This window comes from Pseudoliparis swirei, chromosome 20, assembly GCF_029220125.1.
Source record: "Pseudoliparis swirei isolate HS2019 ecotype Mariana Trench chromosome 20, NWPU_hadal_v1, whole genome shotgun sequence".
NCBI lineage: Eukaryota > Metazoa > Chordata > Actinopteri > Perciformes > Liparidae > Pseudoliparis > Pseudoliparis swirei.
Genome location: NC_079407.1, coordinates 10,550,198 through 10,571,201, shown reverse-complemented (window position 1 = coordinate 10,571,201; position 21,004 = coordinate 10,550,198). Strand labels below are relative to the sequence as shown.

At 42.2% G+C, this 21,004-nt stretch overlaps 1 protein-coding gene across 2 annotated transcripts in view; it reads right to left on the bottom strand.

The window, feature by feature from the left end:
- Positions 1–21,004, bottom strand: part of bcas3 (BCAS3 microtubule associated cell migration factor) — a 329,169-nt gene that overhangs the window by 287,996 nt on the left and 20,169 nt on the right. For both annotated transcript variants that reach the window (XM_056440363.1, XM_056440364.1), the window contains exons 8-9: positions 4,506–4,613; positions 4,351–4,427 (exon numbers count right to left, since the gene is read on the bottom strand). In XM_056440363.1, coding sequence (XP_056296338.1) covers positions 4,351–4,427; positions 4,506–4,613 — 185 coding nt within the window. The remainder of the gene's footprint in view (positions 1–4,350; positions 4,428–4,505; positions 4,614–21,004) is intronic.

Genomic DNA, 21,004 nt, shown 5'->3' with positions numbered 1-21,004 from the left:
TCAAGCCTTTTATTCTTTTAATATTGCTGATTATGGCTTACAGCTTAAGAAAACGCAAATATCCTATCTCTAAATATTAGAATATCATGAAAAAGTATACTAGTAGGGTATTAAACAAATCACTTGAATTGTCTAATTAACTCGAAACACCTGCAAGGGTTTCCTGAGCCTTGACAAACACTCAGCTGTTATAAATCTTTTTTTTACTTGGTCTGAGGAAATATTAAAATTTTATGAGATAGGATTTTAGAGTTTTCTTAAGCTGTAAGCCATAATCAGCAATATTAAAAGAATAAAAGGCTTGCAATATTTCAGTTGATTTGTAATGAATCCAGAATGCATGACATTTTTGTTTTTTTAATTGCATTACAGAAAATAAAGAACTTTATCACAATATTCTAATTTTCTGAGACAGTCCTGTATATCACAAAACAGGCAGAACAATAGATATATTTAATCGCTCAGCACCCCCCCGTTAACACTTCTCGGGTCGCATCGCTCTGCCGTGATGCGCGCCGACACATCCGCACGCATAGGTGAGCACACTCACTAGCAGCCCCCCACCCCCCGGTCGACAACGCTCACCGTGGGGGCCGCAGAAGATTTTCAGATTTCAAATTGGGCCGCGGCATTCTTGAGTTTGGGAACCGCTGCATTAGTGTATTACTCTTAAACCAGGGTGCTTCTGAACTGTGTATAATAATAATAATAATAATAATAATACAAATGTATATAGCGCTTTTCTAGACATTCAAAGACGCTTTACATGAAGCATAGACAAACAGAACAAAACTAAAAAGAAAGACAAGAAGCAAACAAAAACAAATAAACGGAACATTTGGGGTAAAAAAAAAACAAAAAAACTGGAGAATCTATGCAGAACGAGTCATGTAGTGAAGGGTAGGGTGCAGGGGTTAGCAGGTGAATGCACATTTTGAAGAGGTGGGTTTTGAGCGGTTGCTTGAATGATGATAGCATGGGAGACTGACGGATGGGGATGGGGAGGGCGTTCCAGAGGGGGGCGTGCAGCAGCTGAGAAGGCCCGATCACCCCAGGTCCGGCACTTGGTTCTGATGATCTTCAGAGTGTTTGCACTGGCAGACCTGAAGGCAACGGATTGGTGCGTGGAGGGGGAGGAGGTCTGAGAGGTAGAGAGGGGCCAGGTTGTTTAGAGCTTTGTAAGTGGCGAGTAATATCTTAAAGTCTATCCTGCCAGTGAAGGTTGCGTAGGACCGGGGTGATGTGTTCATAGCGGCAGGTTAAGGTAAGCAGTCGAACTGCAGAGTTCTGAACATACTGAGTCTGGAGGTTATGAGGGCATGGACGAGGATTTCAGTGGTGGCAGAAGACAGGGCGGGCCGGAGGTGTGCAATGTTCCTGAGGTAAAAGAAGGCAGTTTTGGGCATGTGGTTGGCGTGGGGTAGGAAAGAAAGGGTGGGGTTGAGGATGATACCAAGGTTGCGGACCTGGGTGGGGGGGGGGGTGACGATGGCGCCATCAATGTTGAGAGAGAAGGTCTGGGCGGAGCGGATGAGGGAGTTAGGGCTGATGAGTATTTCAGATTTATTGCAGTTGAGTTTGAGAAAGTTCTGTTGCATCCATGATTTTATATAAGAAAGACAACTGGAGAGAGTGGAATGGCTGACTGAGGTGATTGTCTTGGAGGAGAAGTAGAGTTGGGTGTCGTCAGCAAAGCAGGATTTATCGAAGGGGAAGGATGTAAATAATGAAGAGCAGGGGACCAAGCACAGGACCTTGGGCGATGACGTGGAGGATTTTAAGTTGTTTATGGCAATGAATTGATGTCGGTCTGAAAGATAGAAGGTGAAGCAGGAATGGGGAGTGCCAGTTATGCCAAGGGAGAACTGGAGACGTGAGAGGAGGATGGAGTGGTTGATAGTGTCAAAGGTGGCACTGTGGCCAAGGAGGATGAGGAAGCCAGAATCAGCAACAAGAAATATATCATTTGTGATTTTCAGTAGGGCGGTTTCTGTGCTTTGTTTTGAACGGAAGCCGGATTGGAAGGGTTTGTAGAGATTGTGGCAGCTGTGTCTGATTTGGCCTCGGCTGCTGGTGATTGGCAATCACTCAGCAGCCGAGGCCACTCTTATAAAAGCTCCCACTCGAGAGTGGAGAGGGAGGAGGGAGCAGAGGCGCATGTTTTGCGGTCTGCTCGGTGTCGTGTGTGTGGAAATAAATATGTCTTTGAACAACACCTCTTGCGGTCTGGCGGATCCTTGGTGCTGGGGGGGGAAACCCACGGGTGGCGGCCTCAGGCGTGCTACAGAGATCATGGAGATTGTGGTGGGACTTGAGTTGTGATGCAACAGCTTTCTCAAGGACTTTGGACAGGAAGGAGAGGTTGGAGATGGGCCGGTAGTTGTTGGGGGTGTCAGGGTCAAGACCAGGTTTTTTTTCAGGAGGGTGGTAGTAGAGGGAGAGGAGTCAGCCAGCTGGTTGTGTATTGCGATGATTTTGTCATTGAAAAAGGATAGAAATGAGTAGCATTTGCTGGTAATGCAGGATGTGGAGAAGGTGTCCATGGGCTTGAGGAGTTTGTTGATGGTAGTAAAAAGCATTTTGGGGTTGTTGGAACCAGATTGGATGATGGAGGAGTAGTGAAAGGAGCTAGCGGGGTAGAGGGCACCTTTATATCATTGTTGGTGAAGTTTGAAGGCATCAAGGTGAACAGTGAGTCCAGTTTTATTGGCAAGACGTTCCAGTTAACGGCCCTGTACTTTGAGGTGACGAAGTTGGGCAGTGTACCAGGGGGCTTAGTGGGTGAAAGAGACGAGTTTGGATTTTCTGGGGGCGACAATGTCAAGACAGGAGGAGAATGCATCATTACAGTAATTAACCAGGGTGTTGGGGGAGGCAGTCAAAATAGTGGCAGAGACGGTGGCAGCCTAGGTAGAGGAGAGCGAGGGGAGGTTGATGGACTTGATGTTCCAGAATATTATGTCTGCTTAACATGGGGGTTGGGGGTGTCTATTTCCAAGGTGATAGCCAGGTGGTCAGAGATGGTGAGGTCGATGCTGGTTAGAATGCTGATGGTAAGGCCGGAGGTGCATACCAGGTCAATTGTGTGTGCTTATTTGTGGGTGGGAAAGTAAACATATTGGGTGACATTGAAGTAGTCAAAGATGTCCAGGAGTTCTGTAGAGGTTGTAGAGTCAGATGAGTCGACGTGAATGTTGAAGTCTCCGAGTAGCAGAATGGATGGAGATGGCGCAGAGTTGTGTGAGAAATTCAGACAGATCAGACGGGAAAGCAGGGTTAGGTTTTGGGGGGCGGTAAATGACTGCAGTAACCAGGGTGTGGGACCAGGCAGTTTATAGACAAGGTGTTCAAATGAGGAGAGAGCCGTTATTGCACTTGCGGTGATGTTTTTGCAAAGAATTGTGGCTATTTCCACTGGAATAGCCATGTTTCGGTTGAACAGAGAATGTACAGATTATTGTCAGTTATGAATTTGTTGAGTAAGAGGCCCTTGTTCTTTAGGGATCGGGTATTAAATAAAGCAATATTGAGATGTGGATGAATTTGGACAGGCTGGGGTGCTTTGGTAGGGGGCAGAGGCAGGCAACTCGGTTGTGTAGATTGTTGTTGTGATGACGTGCAGGAGTTGCCGAGCGTCCAAGTGCCTTGATGGTCGAGGAGCAGAGAAGTTTTTGAAATTGAGGAGTTGCGAGTTGGACTATTGCAGAACCATGCCAGTCGGGGACGATGTAATTATAATTCTGAGGTCTTGTTGGAGAAACGACACACGTCAGGATAATCCACAGGTGATCTGAGTTGAGTAAAAAAGTGGTGATGGATAAGGCGAAGAAATGGAGGAGGCAATTCAGTCAACTGCGAACGTTAGCTACACACTGACTGGAGGGCGGCAAGCTAACAGCTAGCTGACGAAGCAGCAGTCAGGCTGACCGCTCCAGGACAGTTTTGAGGCTATCAGGAAACTGGCCTCAGATCAGTAGCATGGACAGGAGTATCCAGCAGAGAACTGGCTCGTTGGTAGCTGCCGGCTAACTAGAGACTGCCAGCTAGCCAGCTAGTTGTCCATGGAGTAGACAGTAGCGGTGGAGAGCAGGTGCAACAGGTAAGCAAAAAAATAATAATCCCAGACTAAGTGTTTGAAGTATAATTAAAAACAGAGAAGAATGGCTATTGAACTTCACTACACTGCTAAATAAAACGAAAATAAATAAAATGTATGTTCAATTACAAATTTAAAAAACTGTCCCAGACGGAGCTGCGGTAGACTCGCCAGCGTCCTTGTTGCTATGGGAATCAATATGTATGTAAAGTGCAGTAGAAAAAACAACTGTTAGTCTGAAAAACATTTCTTACTTGTGACAAAGAACTTCTTGGTGAAGGTGCAGCTATCAAATGCTGCAATCTTCTCTTGAAGGCTCACAACAAGAATACTTGAAGAGGGAGAATAAAGGTCCATTAGTAGAATGAAAATGAAATAAAATATGAGCCGTTTTTTGGATGGGACGTACTGTTTGTTGCAGTGGAGATCGTAGATGGGCGTCTTGAACTGAATTGATTTGACCATTTCTCCTGTCCGGAGAGAATACAGGTCAACGCAACAGTAGGGAGGGCTTGTCCTGAAAATAGGAAAAACCAATGCTTTTAGTCAGTCTCTGAATAATTAATGCAGACCTCAAAGTTTCTAATGATACAACTTCAGGGCAGGAAACAGATACTTCAACACAAACATTTTCTGAGACACAACTAGTTATTCTCTGTTCAAATTATAGTGTATATATGACTGTACATATGCATTAATAACTCAAAAAAGAATATGTTGTGTTCAGGCATCCCTTAAAGCCACATAAACACTAAAAGTGGCTACATACCAATGTGAAAAGCAGATTGATTGATTGATAGGGTTAGTTATGTGACACAGTTGTTGCAGTAAAAGTATAACAAAAATTACCTTTGGGACCGAGCCAAACATGTGTAAGCCTTAAGAGATCACTTTGCCAGGCAACTTGAGATTCTCAGTTCTCATTGCCAACATCGTGGCCACAGCAGCCCTCGCATTACCTTCCTTTTAAACAATATAGCACAGTGGCTTACGAGGCTCGGGACCACGTCAAAACAAACCAGGCATGCAAACTCATCATCAGTGGTGATAATGAAGGGTGTTGGTATTTTTGCTCTTTTCAACCATTGCAGGGACTGGTTGGTACATGGAGCAACTACGAAATGATTTCACGATCACCACAACTAAAAGAAAGAGATTTCGCAGGGTCACTTCAATCCAGCGTGCGTCGTTTTCAGTGAGATTGAAGCTTCGCCCTTTTTCTCAAGCGACATCATTAGGCTCCTCTGTGCTGGTGTGAGCACGATGTAAACTCATTATTCGGGCTATGTGTAAATTGGATGTGCCAAATATTGGACACATGAGACTGATCGACTATTATCTGAGCAAGAGGAAGTTGGAAAGTTGGAGATTCTTACCACAATGCATGCAGGCAGTCAAAAACTAGCTCCCCCATTAAACTGCCTGCCAATCATTTGCACATTAAGCCACATTTAGTTGGAACCATTTCTAGATTGTTTCTGTCCGCAGCTCCATCAACATATCAAAGAGGACGGTGAGGTGGCGGAGCCTATCCAACTTAGACATAAATCTAATCCTGCGCTTTCAACGGCGTATTTAGTCCACTTGTGCACACTGAGTGCAGTTATACGCCTCATCAGTCTCAGCGTGAACAGTTTCTGAACAATCAGAGGCATTGGCTGGAACTTCCAAGTTAAATTTGTCTAAATTTGGATTAGTTATAAGTAGAGTTAATGAGAAAAGGAACGTTGAAATTGTAAAAGAATCAAAACACCTGCATGCTAGCAGTGATTCTATTTAGATAGTCAGGGTTAGGTTAGGAAGGAAGATTAGGCTGATTTGATTACTTGATCAATGAGGAAAGCCCCTTCCTGCACACTCCAGACAGAGCAAGACACCATTAGGAAATAACACGTTTAACCTGCTGACAGCTGTTGCCAAACCACCAAGGGAAATCTAGGCATTGTTCAAATGACGAGCTCGAAAAGGGGAAGACTTTCCTCCACTACCACTAAACACAGATGACCTCAGCCATGTTGAATAGTACTGCAGCACACCATGTTCCACTGACCGACTCCACTGTGACAAGGTCCGTCCGCCTTCCCAATCATCATCATTGCTCCTTTTCTTCTTTCTGGTGGGAAGAGATCTGCTTCTCCCATTAAAGCTCTGACACATGCACACACAGGGTGAAGAGCCGAGGGCAAACAGAGGAGAGAATTCCATTTTAGACAACATACTGGAGTCCAGCAGAGCGCCTCGCCTTTCCGACATCTAAAGTAGAGGGAAAGTGTCAACAATTTATGATAATCTTTAAAACTGACTATCCAAGAAGTGGAATTGGCCAGATGGAAGACGTGAGAAGGTATGTTGATGTAAAGCTCTCTTTATTCATTCTTAGCTCAACCAAATGGCATGCCATGTATCATCTGGATTAGAGATGACCGTTTGTATTTGATACAAAGACAAGGCCCTGCACCCGTGGTGTGCATTTGAATATACGAGTGGCCTGTCCAGGTAAACAATATGTGTACATTGGAATAGCCTTATGAACTTGGTGTCATTGTAATTGGCTGTTGCAACAATCGTACATGAAATATTAATAAAATAGATCAAAATACGGCACACTCACATCTTTAGAGAGACCCTTTTCCACCGTGGCCTCCCAGATTAAGCAGACTACAAGTGCATTACGTTGTGCTATCCTGTGTTCTTAAAATGTCAATCAATGAGCCACGAATTAAGCCGTCAATGAATCTGCGGATGCAGGACGATGACTCCAGGCTGCAGCTGAAAGCAGAACTCACCAATCACCACACACACTTTATTTAACACTACAGGCAGGACTTGTTTTGGACAATTACTTTTTCTTAACGCAGACAAAGAAAGGGACACACACAGTTCTAAAATGAAAATATTGCTGCACCAATATCAAACAACCATCTTTTTAGCTGGTATTTGAAGTAAGTCCCCATGGAAGTGTTTGTGCAGCATGTGCACACAGACTTTGTAAATGATGGAATACATTTAGGTGGAGGTTGATCTTTTTTTTTTATGTGCATGTCTTTTTAAAGTGACATACACCAACCACCGCTGCAATACATACACAAGTATTTCAAGCTATGTAATCAATACAGCTACAAACAAACCATGATGACAGTAAAAGTACAAATGAAATATATACAGAGTCACTAATGGTAGCATCTAGCTTACACATTGAGTAGGTTTAGATTGTGTGAGTGTGAGAAAGAGAAAGAGAGAGACTGCTTGGATGTCAGCGTGAGTGTGTTACTCTCTCCGGTCCCGGCGAATACGTACTTGAGAAGATAGAAGAGGTGCCACGGAAGGAAAGTTTAGAACAATCCCTTATTTATTTTTCTGTCCTTATGCTTAACGTCTTCCTCAACATGTCAAAGGTCCTCGCGCTGTGAGCTCAGCTACCATTACCAATCAAGAGCACAGACATCAAGATTAATACAAACATTTCACCCGACGATAATTTTCTTTTAGGCGGCTCGATCATCGATTTCAGCATTATCAGAGTCTGATCAATCTAATTCAAAGCTCTATCCCGAAAAATGGGCCTCTACAATTGATTCAAAGGGACCATGATCACCCACTATTATAGAATCAAAATGGCACAGGGTTCAATTGTTTTGCTTTTGCAGTATTTTAACAAATGACCCAGTTCTAATGGAGGCAATGCGAGGTCAGATGTAATACGATTTCCTGATGCCGGGGACGTTGGGGCGTAGGTTGAAAGCAAGGCTAAATCACAATTATCATTATGGATCATGGCGGGATGTCAGTCCTTGCACATGTTAAGGTGACGCCGGGCACCATTCCCCAGCTCAGTAACAGGCCTATTATGATGGCCCTATTAGATCAATGTGTCAATTACTATTACTCAAACTGGCCCCTGGGCCTGAAAGGATACAAAAAGAGGGAGATGGAGGAAAGAAGGCTTGGCTCATTTACTTCCTCTGATAGGACAAGAAGCTTCTCCAGAAATTAAGGAGAAATGGAGTGGCCCTGCCAGATATACAATACACAACATGCTAAATGATAATAGAACATCAGTGAGAGAGAAAAAAAAATCACTAAACTTCCATTTGGTCAAACTGTTGTTGCAACTCTAAGGCTGTCTATGTGTGGCTTCACACTCACGGCTCTGTGAGGCTGGACTAAGCACAGCAAAGTGTAAAGCTAAATGAACATCAGCGGGCTATTGTCCTCTCAGTGACATTGATAACATGCAGATGGCTGGGAGGCAATGTTGGCCTCGTGAAAATTCAGTGGGATCAACAAAGTCATAAGAATACATCCTCAGAGAAGCACGAACGACATTCACATTCAATTCAATGAACAGACGTGGAGACATTCTGTTAGTAAAGAAACAACTTTGACCTTATGGTGAAACTATGTGTCAATTCAAGGGATCAAGAAAGTCATTAGAATTTATCCCCTGCCATATTCATCGTTACAGGAAACTATTAAAATTATAGAAACATTCTCCAAAATCTCTAACTACTCAATTAACTGGAACAAATCATCCATCCTCCCATTAGACAGTAACAGTTGGGATGGGGCAGGCCACACACCACCTATCCCTTTTTGCACTGGTGTCATCACTTATTTGGGAATACATATTTCCTCCAGGCTGTCAGAGCTGTTCACACTCAACTTCACTCCACTACTTAAAACAATAACCGACGACCTCCTCCGTTGGATGAAACTACCACTGTCACTCATGGGCAGAATAGCAACAGTTAAAATGACAATTCTTCCTAAAATAAATTACCTATTCACAATGATTCCATCTCAACCCACCCACTCCTGGTTCAAATCTCTTGACTCACTCATCACTAAATTCTACTGGAAAAATAAGACACCAAGAATAAAACTGGCCACTTTACAACAAACAAAAACAAGGAGGACTTGAAGCTCCAAATTTTTCTCACTACTCACTAGCAAACCAACTTCAATACATTCTTAAATGGATCCACCCCACTCACTCAGACAACACATGGTTAGACATAGAACAGACAGTATGGAAGGACATCCAGATTTCAGACCTACCATTTCTCAGCCAATCAGTCAAACGCCATCCTTGTTTCAAAATGGTAACAATAGCAGAAACTCTGAAAGCCTGGTGGAAATTCCATAAGTTCACTAATATCACTTTTGCACCCTCAAATTTCACCCCTATATGGAACAATCCGGACATTCTAAGAAGTAGTAAACCTTTAAATCTCCACACATGGTCCACTAAAGGCATCACTCATTTGAAACATCTTTAATAAAAATACCCTGGTTTCATTCCCCCAATTGGTTCAGAAGTACGGCATCGGGAAAAATCACTTTCTGGAATATCTACAATTTAAATCATCCCTTCAAACTAAATTCAACATTAAGGCCACACATTTGGAATTACCTTCTTCAACCTCACAGTTAATTAATATCACCTCCTCAAATAAATTAATCTCAAAAATATGTTGCATAATATCACACTCTGAAATAATATCCATACCAATAATAAAATGGGAATTTGACTTAGCTATCACTCCTGATGCCGACTTCTGGACAAAAATCTGTACTAATATCTATTTTATGAACAAAAATACAAATTTACAATTAATACAATATAAAATACTTCACAGAATGCACTACACTGGGCACAAAATGTTTAAAATGGGTTTAACTACAGACATCTGTCCACATTGCATGCAAAACACTCAGGATAGTTACATTCACGCCACCTGGCACTGCACACCAGTTCAACACTTTTGGAAACAAAACTGTCTGCTTTCCTGGGCTGCCTCATCCCGTTATCCCCATCACTCTGTTTACTGGGAGACATCTCCTCTATAAACCTGAGTAAAACAAACTGCAAAATACTTCTCGTGGCCCTAACTATCGCCAAGAAAACAATCCTCATGAACTGGAAATCAAGGAATAACACACATATCTCACACTGGAAAAATTTAATGTCAGAATATATTTCAATGGAACAACTCACCTCATCTATCATTTACAATACAACAGAACACCACGACATTTGGTCATCATTCACTATATTTTTACAAACATGACACCACTCCTCTTATGTATTAGTTAATTCATAATGCACACGCACACAAATATACACATGTACACATGCATCTGTCTTTCTTTCTTCTTCTCCTTCTAATTATTATTATTATTATTATATTATTTATATATACTCTGACTTTATGATGTTATGTCCATTGTTTTGTCGTCCGCATTGTTTCATTGTCCTCTAGGTGTTATGTCTATGTAGTGTCTTGTTTTATAATTTAAAAAATATATCAAATTTTTTTTTAAAGAAGAAAAAAAAAGTTAAGATGTTGAGACATTTCACACCAAGGATGTCAACCGTAGAAACCTTCAAATTGGACATTTCTTATCCCAAATTGCGACACTGTAAAGCAATCAGTAGGCACACCTGCTGAGTTGGTCTCCTTTTGGACTGGCCCTCCAGTAAACCCCGACTGTGTGGCTCATTTTCCGCCACCGTGCTGCACTGGACCAGATTTGGATGACTTCCTAACACAATGTTTAATGTGACTTTTACAACCATATCTAAGTCTTAATTTTAGTTATGCAGCTGTTTATAATGGTCATTAAGTACCATTATGGGTGGTACATGCCTTATTACTGTGCAATCATCATCAATCTATTCTGTGTACTTTCTCCTGTATGACACACGTTGACATCTGTTATTTTCAATGCTGCACTTATTCCATAAGTACTTTCCCTCTGACTGAGAGAATCCGCACACATCTTTTTATGAACGTGAACTCAAGCAAGGGATCAAAACCGCACAAGTTCATGTGGCTGAGGAAAGCATAGATGGAAGCCCGAGGAGGATTAAAAAGCAGGCAAATAAAGGCATTTACAACTAAAGGGACGTAATCACATTTCCGACAAGTGCTAGTTTTTACAAGTTCCCCAAATACGAACGACAATTACATGCTGTGGAAATACTAAACAAATACAATGATGAAAGTCAAGGCTGGCTCTGCTGAAAAAACGCTAACGATCCAACTGAAAGGGGTATATTGAAAATACTTCTGAGGATTGGCTTTTCACCGGGGTCCAGGTGATAGGAGCTTGAATATGGAAAAAATGTGTGATTAACTTAACCAAAATCTAATAGTTTACTCTACTCATCATGATTGTATTCTTCCCAGAGCAGAGGAGCCTCTGAAAGCATTGGCACAATGCAACACAAACTCTCCATTGCCACAACAAAGGCACACATTGGATCTACATTCAAAGTTGGGTTTTTGACCACAGAAAAACTGAAACGCATTACGTAATCTTATAGTCAGCCTCATACACTCTCAGGATCTCTTGTAACTGTTCTGGAGCTTTGTAGCATATCACATTAACTTCATCAGAAGATGGAGTTTGCCCAGTTGTCATAGCGTCATATATGATGTTCAGAATGAGGGACCTCTTGTCCGTGCATGGATAATCTGCATCTACAGTTCGATGACAACTGGAACAGAAGAGCTGTATCGGAACATTTGCTATTTGTTTTGTTTTTTACTCCCCCTCCCCTCACTCTCAGCTCAAACCAAGCCCCCCCACACACAACAAACGCTGACCACATCAGAGCCGGATAGGGGCCAGAAGGGAGCCACAGTGATTCCGGCAAGCTGCAGGCATTAGTAGGAAAGTAATTAGGGTAAAAAGTTCAACCACAGCGCCATGTCTGCAGAGCTGCCAGAAAGACATTTCCTTCAGCGTTTCAGACTGCACAGACATTAAAATGGCCAGTGTTTAACACTGTTTTGGAAACACAGTGGCCTGTGTGCTTGAGTGTCTGTTTAAGTATTACAGCATTACATTCTAGCAACAAGGCACACATATAGCAAACTAAACTATTCAATCTGACTGTAAAATAGGTAAAACAAGAGTCAAATGAATATATACTTTAACGTCACTGTAGGAACTAGCCAACAACAAGAATGTCATTGAACACATAAGAATAAATGTATCAGCAATAATGTCTATAATCCAGTTTATTCATTCTTTTGTCAGCAGGGAAGTGGACATTCATAGTGATTACCCAAACCATAGTTCAAATTTATAAATGTTTTGCCTTGTGCCAATTTTCAGTCCGAGTTAAGTGGAAGCACTTGACACAAGAAATGCAGGAGTTCCTTCTTCTGCTTGACATCTGAAATCTAGAAATCAAATTTATTTCCTTTCTATCCATTTGTGCATAAGGAGGCATGCTAGAGGACAGCTGGAAGCCAGGCTACATGTATGTGTTCCAATCAAATGACTTAATGATTATTTCATAAGTTGCTTAGGCTTCCGGCTCTTTCCAGCCACATCATAGAGTCCTGACTCAGGGAATGGGGAGGTAAAAGGTCAAAACTAAGCCCATATCTATCAAACATCTCTGAACCACTCCTTTGAATCGTGCTTAAAGTTAAACAGAGGACTGTGAACTCTCTTGCCGAAGAGATCACTTCCTACGCTGACTTTCAGCAGGGGAGGGATGACTCATTGGAGTAACTTTGAAGTCGAATACGACACTCTCACGCATAAGGCAGAAATTATGAAGACATGTTGCAGTTTACAGTTTAGATAAAAAAAAGAAGCTATCTTGGTTACACTCAAACAAATAGCAACTATCCTATAATGATATTCACCGATAAGACATTTACTTAAGGCACAACAATAAATCTGTGCTTTCGCTGTGGATGTGTAAGAGCGATCAAAGTTTGATTAATTGTTGCCAATATGATTGGCTGTGAAAGAATCTAATTATCACACATTTTCCCTGTGTCGCGTAAAGAGGCAGGAAGCTCGTATTCTGCAGAGAGACAGTTCTTTGTTTTGAACGTTGAAAAGATCCCTCAAAACAAGACAAATACGAGTCCACAGCCATGCCAGCAGCTCTGAACCTTTATGTAGCCACTGTGTCAATGACCATATATATCTTGACCATGTTTAACATGGTCATTTGTCAGGTTAGCATGCTAGTGAAGGTCAGGCTGACGTCATTAGTATTTGGTCATCAACAAAAGTTTTTAGACAAATCTCATCATTTTATCAGAGGATGGCACCGAATTCTTTTACAATTTGAGGGAGACATAAATGTCTGTACCAAATTACATTGCAATTCATGCATTATTTGTTGAGAATTTTCCTTAAACATCAACCTTATGGTGGTAATCAAGGAAAAGTTAGGGTATTATGTAGAGATGCACCGATCAGGTTTTTGGTGCCGACCACCGATCACTGAAATCAGTATCTGCCGATCCGATAATACCGATCACCGATCACGGTGTCGATTGAAGCATTCTATTTATTGTGTAGCATTATTGCCTAGGACTATGAGGAAATACATATATAAAGCAACTCAAACATTAAAGAAATTACCGATTTCTTTAAACATTTAGGACTTTTACTTTGAAAAATGTCCTAATTGATACATTAAAATTGTTTGATTGCTATTGTAGGGGATTTCAGATATGTATGGAACACATCTGCATTATTCATTTCCTGGAACTCTTGGGGAAATCTATTTACAGGACTTTTTTTAACATACAAAAGTCTCACTTATTTTTTATAAACTCTTCCTTGGTACAGTAAAAATGTTTTAATGTTAGCATAATTTAAGCTAAATCTCAGAAATGATCTATAAAGATACAAAATCAGTTCATTGTTTACTTTTATATCTTATTTTCATAAACGGATGTTGTTTCACGTGGTTCTTTCCACTAACTTTGCAAAACCGGATGTTGTCACTTAAATCCTTCCGCTAACTTTATCAAAACCCTCGCACGCTCCCGATCGAATGCGTTTACCGTGAGCATCAGTCTATAGGGGCAGACATGTGAGAGTCGGCTGAGTCGACCCAGAGATTCAACTCGGGGGACGGGGACGCCGCTCGGTGCGTTTGGATCCCCTCGTGGACCTCTCACTCTGCGGCCCTCGCCGGGCGCATCGTCTCTGTTGCGGTGCACGGCGATTGAAACGTCTCTGATAGTTCTCACAAATGTTACGTCATCTGATCGGCCGTTTTGAGAATGCCGATCAAAACCGATAATGGGAATATCGGCCGATATGGATCGGCGCCGATCAGATCGGTGCATCCCTAGTATTATGCATTATGATTCATGATGTGACGATATGTCTTTAGGTAGATAGATAGTTTACAGAAATGTCAACCTGCTGGTGATGCAAGAGAAAAGGTTGTGGACTACACTAGACCAAAGTGATGGACCGATAGTACGCTAAATGCCATTGATAACCTAAACGCCCTTTCCTTGCAGCTCCAAACAGTTAGGTCACCTCTGAGCGCTCCTGAATATTGGCAGCGAACATTACTCCGGCACCTCAAAGTAGGATCAAAAATGCATCCGATGGTTTTTGGCCAGTTAAGACTGATTTCTACTCTGGGACGTTAGAAAAATATTGTCCCCGCTTAGACCCACTAGCATTACTTCACCAAGCCAATGGCTCCTTTATCTTTCATACAACATCTGAAGAAAATTATATTAGTACTGCCATGTACTTTGTTAAATATAAAAGGAAAAATGAAAGTCTCGTAGAATAAAATATTAATTGCTTTGACCACAGGGGCCTGGTATTAGGAATGGGCTTGTGGTAAAGGTTTGAAAAGTCATTACTAATCATTCAGCTTGTCGGGTGTGTTTATATGTACTGCTTCCAGTCCTACGGAGTTTAATCTGACTTCCTATTTGAAGGGGGAAAACTGGCAGAACACATTTTCGACAGACATTAAACAGACATGCAAGTCAAAATAAACGCTCCCAAGTGAAGCCTGAGCCCCGAAGCTCTGCCTATGCCCTGAACAAGTGTGTATGTATGTGTGTGTGTGGGGTGCAATGAAAAAGGGGAAGTGTAAAACCAGATTACAGTCACTCTCGTTTCCACACAGGGGCATGGACAAAAGGGTCTGGGAACGATTTCATTAAAAAAAACATTATTTCAGTGGTGATCATGATATTCCTGCCCACACATTTATAAAGACCAACTATGGAGACACGGGTGAAAAGATCATTTGTGTCTGTGCTTTCTATTCTGGTATGACATCATTGTGAACTTCGAGATTATCTTGGAGACAAAATTCTCAGCTCTAACATAACTGTCAAACATTGACCTGTTTTGTTTGCCCATCTCACTCCGTCAAGCTGTCAGAGGGAGCATGTAGCCCACACTGTCACTAATACAAAGCAAAATAATACATAAGCAAAGACAGGTGCAAAAGAAAAGATGATACCGAAAGCCTAGAAAACACCACCTGGTGCTCGAGACAGTAAATTATGGAATCAATTTTGGTGCAGGTCAAACTTTTTTTATTATGTGGATGTCTTTTTAAAGTCACATATTGCAGTACTGCAATACAGAAACAAGTATTTAAAGCCATGTAATCAATACAGCTTACAAACAAACCATGATGACAGTAAAAGTACAAATGAAATATATATACACAGAGTCGCTTTCCTAAGCCACTAATGGTAGCATCTAGTTTACACCCTGAGTAGGTCTGGATTGCAAGAGAGTATAAGTGTGTGTGTGTGTGTGTGTGTGTGTGTGTGTGTGTGCGTGCGTGTGCGTGCTCATAATGTGACAGTGAAGAACACCATAACCTCATGGTGGATGAAAAGCATCACTTCTCCAAATCCCCTTAATCTGGTGGATCGCTTAATACAAATGCTTGATGATTTCCATTTAATACACTTTAGAAGACAGATACATCCTGTCCACAGAGCAAAACCTGTCATGAAAATGCACTGGAACACAAGGGCTTAGTGCCACAATGGGCTTTTGCCATCAAAAGTGTTTGTGTGCATGTGAGCTAAGTGGAATTTTCTGCTTGCAACCATGTAATTAATAGCCTGCGTCCTGGACTTTAAGCAGATTCAGGACTGTTCAGGAGTATAAAATATTGTGTCGTTCTTATTACTTTGATTTTGCTTGGCATTTACTGTCATTGTCAGACGCAGGAGGTGGCAGATGGCAACCAAAAAGACAATGAACAAAGGTAGTGCAACAAATGGCTTGAAGTACTGCACTAAAAAGTAAACATGAGCTGATGCCATTATTAAAGCCCAGATGCACATTATCCATGCCAGCGTATAACTTGAATTCACATGCTCGAGCACAACCTGAAATCACAGCACCATCAGCTTGTATGGACATTGTTTGTACTTTAAAAGATAGTCAATGGGGAGATGGGGTGCTTGGCTTTGCTTTGATTGTAAATTGATGGTTTCACTACCAGTAACATACAACATTTTCCAACAACTATCTATGCAACAGGGTTTTTGGGCTGGTTCTACAAGGCCACAGTAAAGACGCAAACACTCAAATCACTCCGTCTACGGCCTTTAGCCAGTGTATAAATGACCCGCCTAAAAAGCTGTTGACCTCAGGTGCTTTTAATGTAGCCAGAAATCATTGATTGTTCCTTCCGTTTGTGAGCGACCCCATGGAGAGAGTAGAGATTGGTCAGATGCTGATCAGACAGATATGGAGTTTACCTGGGACCTAATAAATCATTTTAATTCTTGGTGTGCTTCATTGGGGGTCCACTCGTATGGTGCTTTGAGCAGTTTAAAACTTCAGATCATACTGCTTCCTATATACATTTCTATAAAGTCCAGACATTGACCTTAGCTGCTACACCAGATGAGAATGTGTTGGCGCTCCGTGGTGACCATGAGTAAAGGCCTCTGGATTATGCTTACCAACCCAGTGAATAGCAGCAACTTTCTCCCAGGTGGAAGAAGGGACATGGATGATTTGAATAAAGTTATTAGTGCAAGGGCAGCGGACCTTGGAAAGCTTAATGCCCTGTTAAGTCCAGTGCTAACAGTCGGTTTAGCAGTGTCAGTCCTGCCATGTCTTGCAGTGTTTTTCCTCTCGGTCTCATTCAGGCCTGTGAAAAGATGGAATCTTGAATAGATTGTAGCCTGGAGCAGATTTCTCCGTTTTTGTGTCAGACGGCCATGTGACTTGTGATGAGTGCTGTAAAGCAGCGGTCCCCATACCCCGGGTCGGTTGGTACGAACCCGCTCTGCATATCACTGGCGGCACATTTCAGTGACAAACCTCGGGGACGGCGAGTAAACAGAGGAATATTTGACATGTTTCAAACATTAACCGGGATTTTGAAAGAGACTGAGGGGGAGCCATCATTCTCCCGCTCAAACTCTTTTAAAAGCTTGTTTCTAAAGCTGGTGGATGATCACTTATCCTGCACCAGCTTTAAAAACAAGCTTCTAAAAGAGTTTGAGCGATACTCCCCAACCACAAAACACCCGCGGACTGCGAAAGAATGGATCCGCAACCCATTTGTGAAAATATTGTTTGACGTGAAACCGTCCCGCTCAAAAAAGTTTGGGGACCGCTGCTGTAAAGGGACTGGTAAGAATACGTGGGGATTTGTTCATTGTGAGTTCTGTGGAGACATTTTCTGCTGCAGGATTAGTTGTTTTTTGGGGAAATGGGTTCAGTGAAGAACATTCTGTCTTACCCATTCCACCATGATTGGAGCAACACATCACTGATTGTGTTGGTCCTACACCACGTTCAAAATCCTGAAGTGTTTATTTACTTAGAGTAATGTGTCAAATCCCATCTGTTTGCTTAAGTTTTGAAGCAGCTCAAGGTGAAACATAATCAGGCTTCTGCATACCATGCTCATAGCCAAGGGGTATTGGAAAGGTTTCATCAAACCCTTGAGAAAAATGCAAGGTAATGGAAAGGAATACAATATATGCTCTACAGTAACATTGCTGAAGCTTCTTCCATCTTGGCCTCCACCTGCATGGTTCTGTACTGATTATCATGAGGTGAATGGGGTAACTGAACCAGGTCTTTATCCAATGAGATTGTGTGGATCAGGTGGGCTCAGCTCATTTTGTCAGTAAATTTGATTAGCTCAAATGATATTGGCAATTTCCACTGTCTCCAGAAGCTAAAGAGATGTCAGCCTTTATAATCCCTATTAGTCTATTCTGATTCAGTGATGAGTTCTGGGCTGTGGGATGCACCAGCGCAGTCACCGGCTAATGAATATGGTTGTGTCCGGGCTGAGAGGTCGTGCCGTGTACCTTGATGACGTGGGGATCTACAGCGTGAGTGGGAAAATTGTTTTCAGCACACCAGGAAGCTGATCGACATCTGAAAGTCAACTTGGCCAAGTGTGAGTTCACACAGGCAACTGGCACCTTCCCTGGGCAGGGAGTGGGCCAAGGGCAGGTGCGGCAGGTACATGGTGGGGTGACCGTGGTGAAGCAGTACCCAGTGCCCACCTCTAAGAAGGAGCTTGTGTACGTTTTGAGTTTAGTGAGCTACTATCACATTTGTTGCAGGATATCTTCAACTGTGGTAGCTCCTCTGACAGATCTGTCGAAGGCTGGACCAAAGTACATCAGATTTATGCCAACAAGCTTTTTAAAACATTGAAGCTTTCTTGTGTTCAATTTTGTTTTCTCTTGGAAACTATTAACTCTTATTAGTTTCCCTTGTGACGGCATTGAACACTTTTGAAGTTCACATGATTCCAGTTTTTTAGGGGTCTACACAGCGTCATAATGCACTAACTTTTCTTCATTAATTGCGTTACCCAACCACAGATTTATACGTTTTTACACCACGTTAAAGGCTAAATATTGTGGCTGATTCTTTGTCAAGAGCTCCTTGTTCTTGAGATGCTCTCTGTTTCTGTGTAGAACTCCTCCACCTGGAAAGAAGGTGTCCCTGGTTCTGTTTGCTTGTTGTGTTGCAGATGCTGAATGGAGGATCATACAGATGCAACCCTCTTGGAATTTACACAACAGTGTGTGTCTAGATTCCACTGAAACATGCCCATTCATTTACTGACAATCAACACATAAAGTGCACTGATGAATCAGGTTTCTTTTTTGAAGTCATGGTTTTCACTCCATGTTTCTCAGACTTACAGTAGTGGCTGTAACTTCACTAATGTGTGCCTGCCTACAGTAATACACCGTAGACACAGCAACAGGGATCAATTCAGGGTTAAGTGTCTTACACATCGACTAGGGCGGGGATTGAACCGCCAATCCCCTTGTACCGATCAAACGCCATGGATTGGCCTGGGCCCTCTGTGAGGGGAAATTCTATGTGGCTGCATCTGTAAGCGGCATGAGCTACACCTTGGCCTGGCCTACTCTGCCCGACAAACACCTCCCACATCTTGCAATCGCCCCCTCTGGGAGATTGCCAGCAGGCACGACAAAGGCTCTCGGTTTTCTTTTGTTCAGTTTGTTCAGTTTTCTTTGTTTCACGTCATTGTGGTTGTTTTACGTTTGGCTCGAAATGCAATATCTTCTTAGCACTGCTCGCCTGGTGTCCTTTTTTTGTTTCAGCATTTGAGCTGGACCGTCACATAAATATGGTTCTGTCAGGTCTTTAAAATTGTCCAGGATGATGTAATAATTGTCAGCAACATGTGGTAAACACATGCCCCCCATTTCAAACTGGCTAAACTTGCCAGATTGACAGTGACATACATCAGCCGGGATATAGGACAGTAGCAGGTGCGCTCAGTGTCGGTTACTTATGCAACATCAAATCTTGGTCCGGGAATAAATTTCACAATGTGTATAGATTGCAGGGTTTTTCCTGCATAGAGAAAATTTGGGCGCGCGCCTAAGCCGTTTTCCCGAACGCCTATGACAAATCCCGAGCGCCTAAGGCAAAAAAAAGTCCGCGATGGAAAAAAAACCACAAAAAAAACCTGTGTTCATCACGTGCATGTCAGCGAATATGTTCTCAATAGTATGTTTCAAGTAGGCTACAGCCGAACCCTCGTTCTGTTTTGATCAATAGTAATCGAGTTGATAAGCGTGTCTTCTTGTCTGATCAATACGCAACTGTGAGGTGAATGGACAGAGCGGCCAGGTGCTGATCACTCACTCAACAGCCCGACGTGCACGAATACACCTGGACTATTGTCAATAGGGATGCACTGATCTGATCGGCGCCGATCCATATCGGCCAATATTCCCATTATCGGTTTTGATCGGCGTTCTCAAAACACCCGATCAAACTTGGCCGATCAGATGACATAAAATCTGCGAGAAAAACTATCAGAGACGTTTCAATCGCGGCGCATCACAACGGAGACAATGCGCCCGGCGAGGGCCGGCAGAGGTTAGAGGTCAGCGAGGGGATCCTCACGCACCGAGCGGCATCCCTGTCCCCCGAGTTGAATCTCTGGGTCAACTCAACCGACACTTCCATGTCTGCCCCTATAGACTGATGTTGACGGTAAACGCATTCATTCGATCGGGAGCGCGCGAGGGTTTTGATAAAGTTAGCGGAAGGATTTACGTGACACAACATCCGTTTTTCAAAATAAGATGTCGACAAATCATACACTAACATATAAAAGTAAACAATTAACTGATTTAGTATCTTTAGAGATCGTTTCTGAGATTTAGCTTAAATTATGCTAACATTAAAACATTTTTACTGTACCAAGGAAGAGTTTATAAAAATAAGTGAGACTTTTGTATGTTAAGAAAAGTCCTGTATATAGATTTCCCCAAGAGTTCCAGGAAATGAATGATGCAGATGTGTTCCATACATATCTGAAATCCCCTACAATAGCAATCAATCAATTTTAATGTATCAATTAGGACATTTTTCAAAGTAAAAGTCCTAAATGTTTAAAGAAATCGGTAATTTCTTTAATGTTTGAGGTGCTTGATGTATGTATTTCCTCATATTCCTAGGCAATAATGCTACACAATAAATAGAATGCTTCAATCGACACCGTGATCGGTGATCGGTATTATCGGATCAGCAGATACTGATTTCAGTGATCGGCACCCAAAAGCCTGATCGGTGCATCTCTAATTGTCAATCTATTAGCCTATCTAT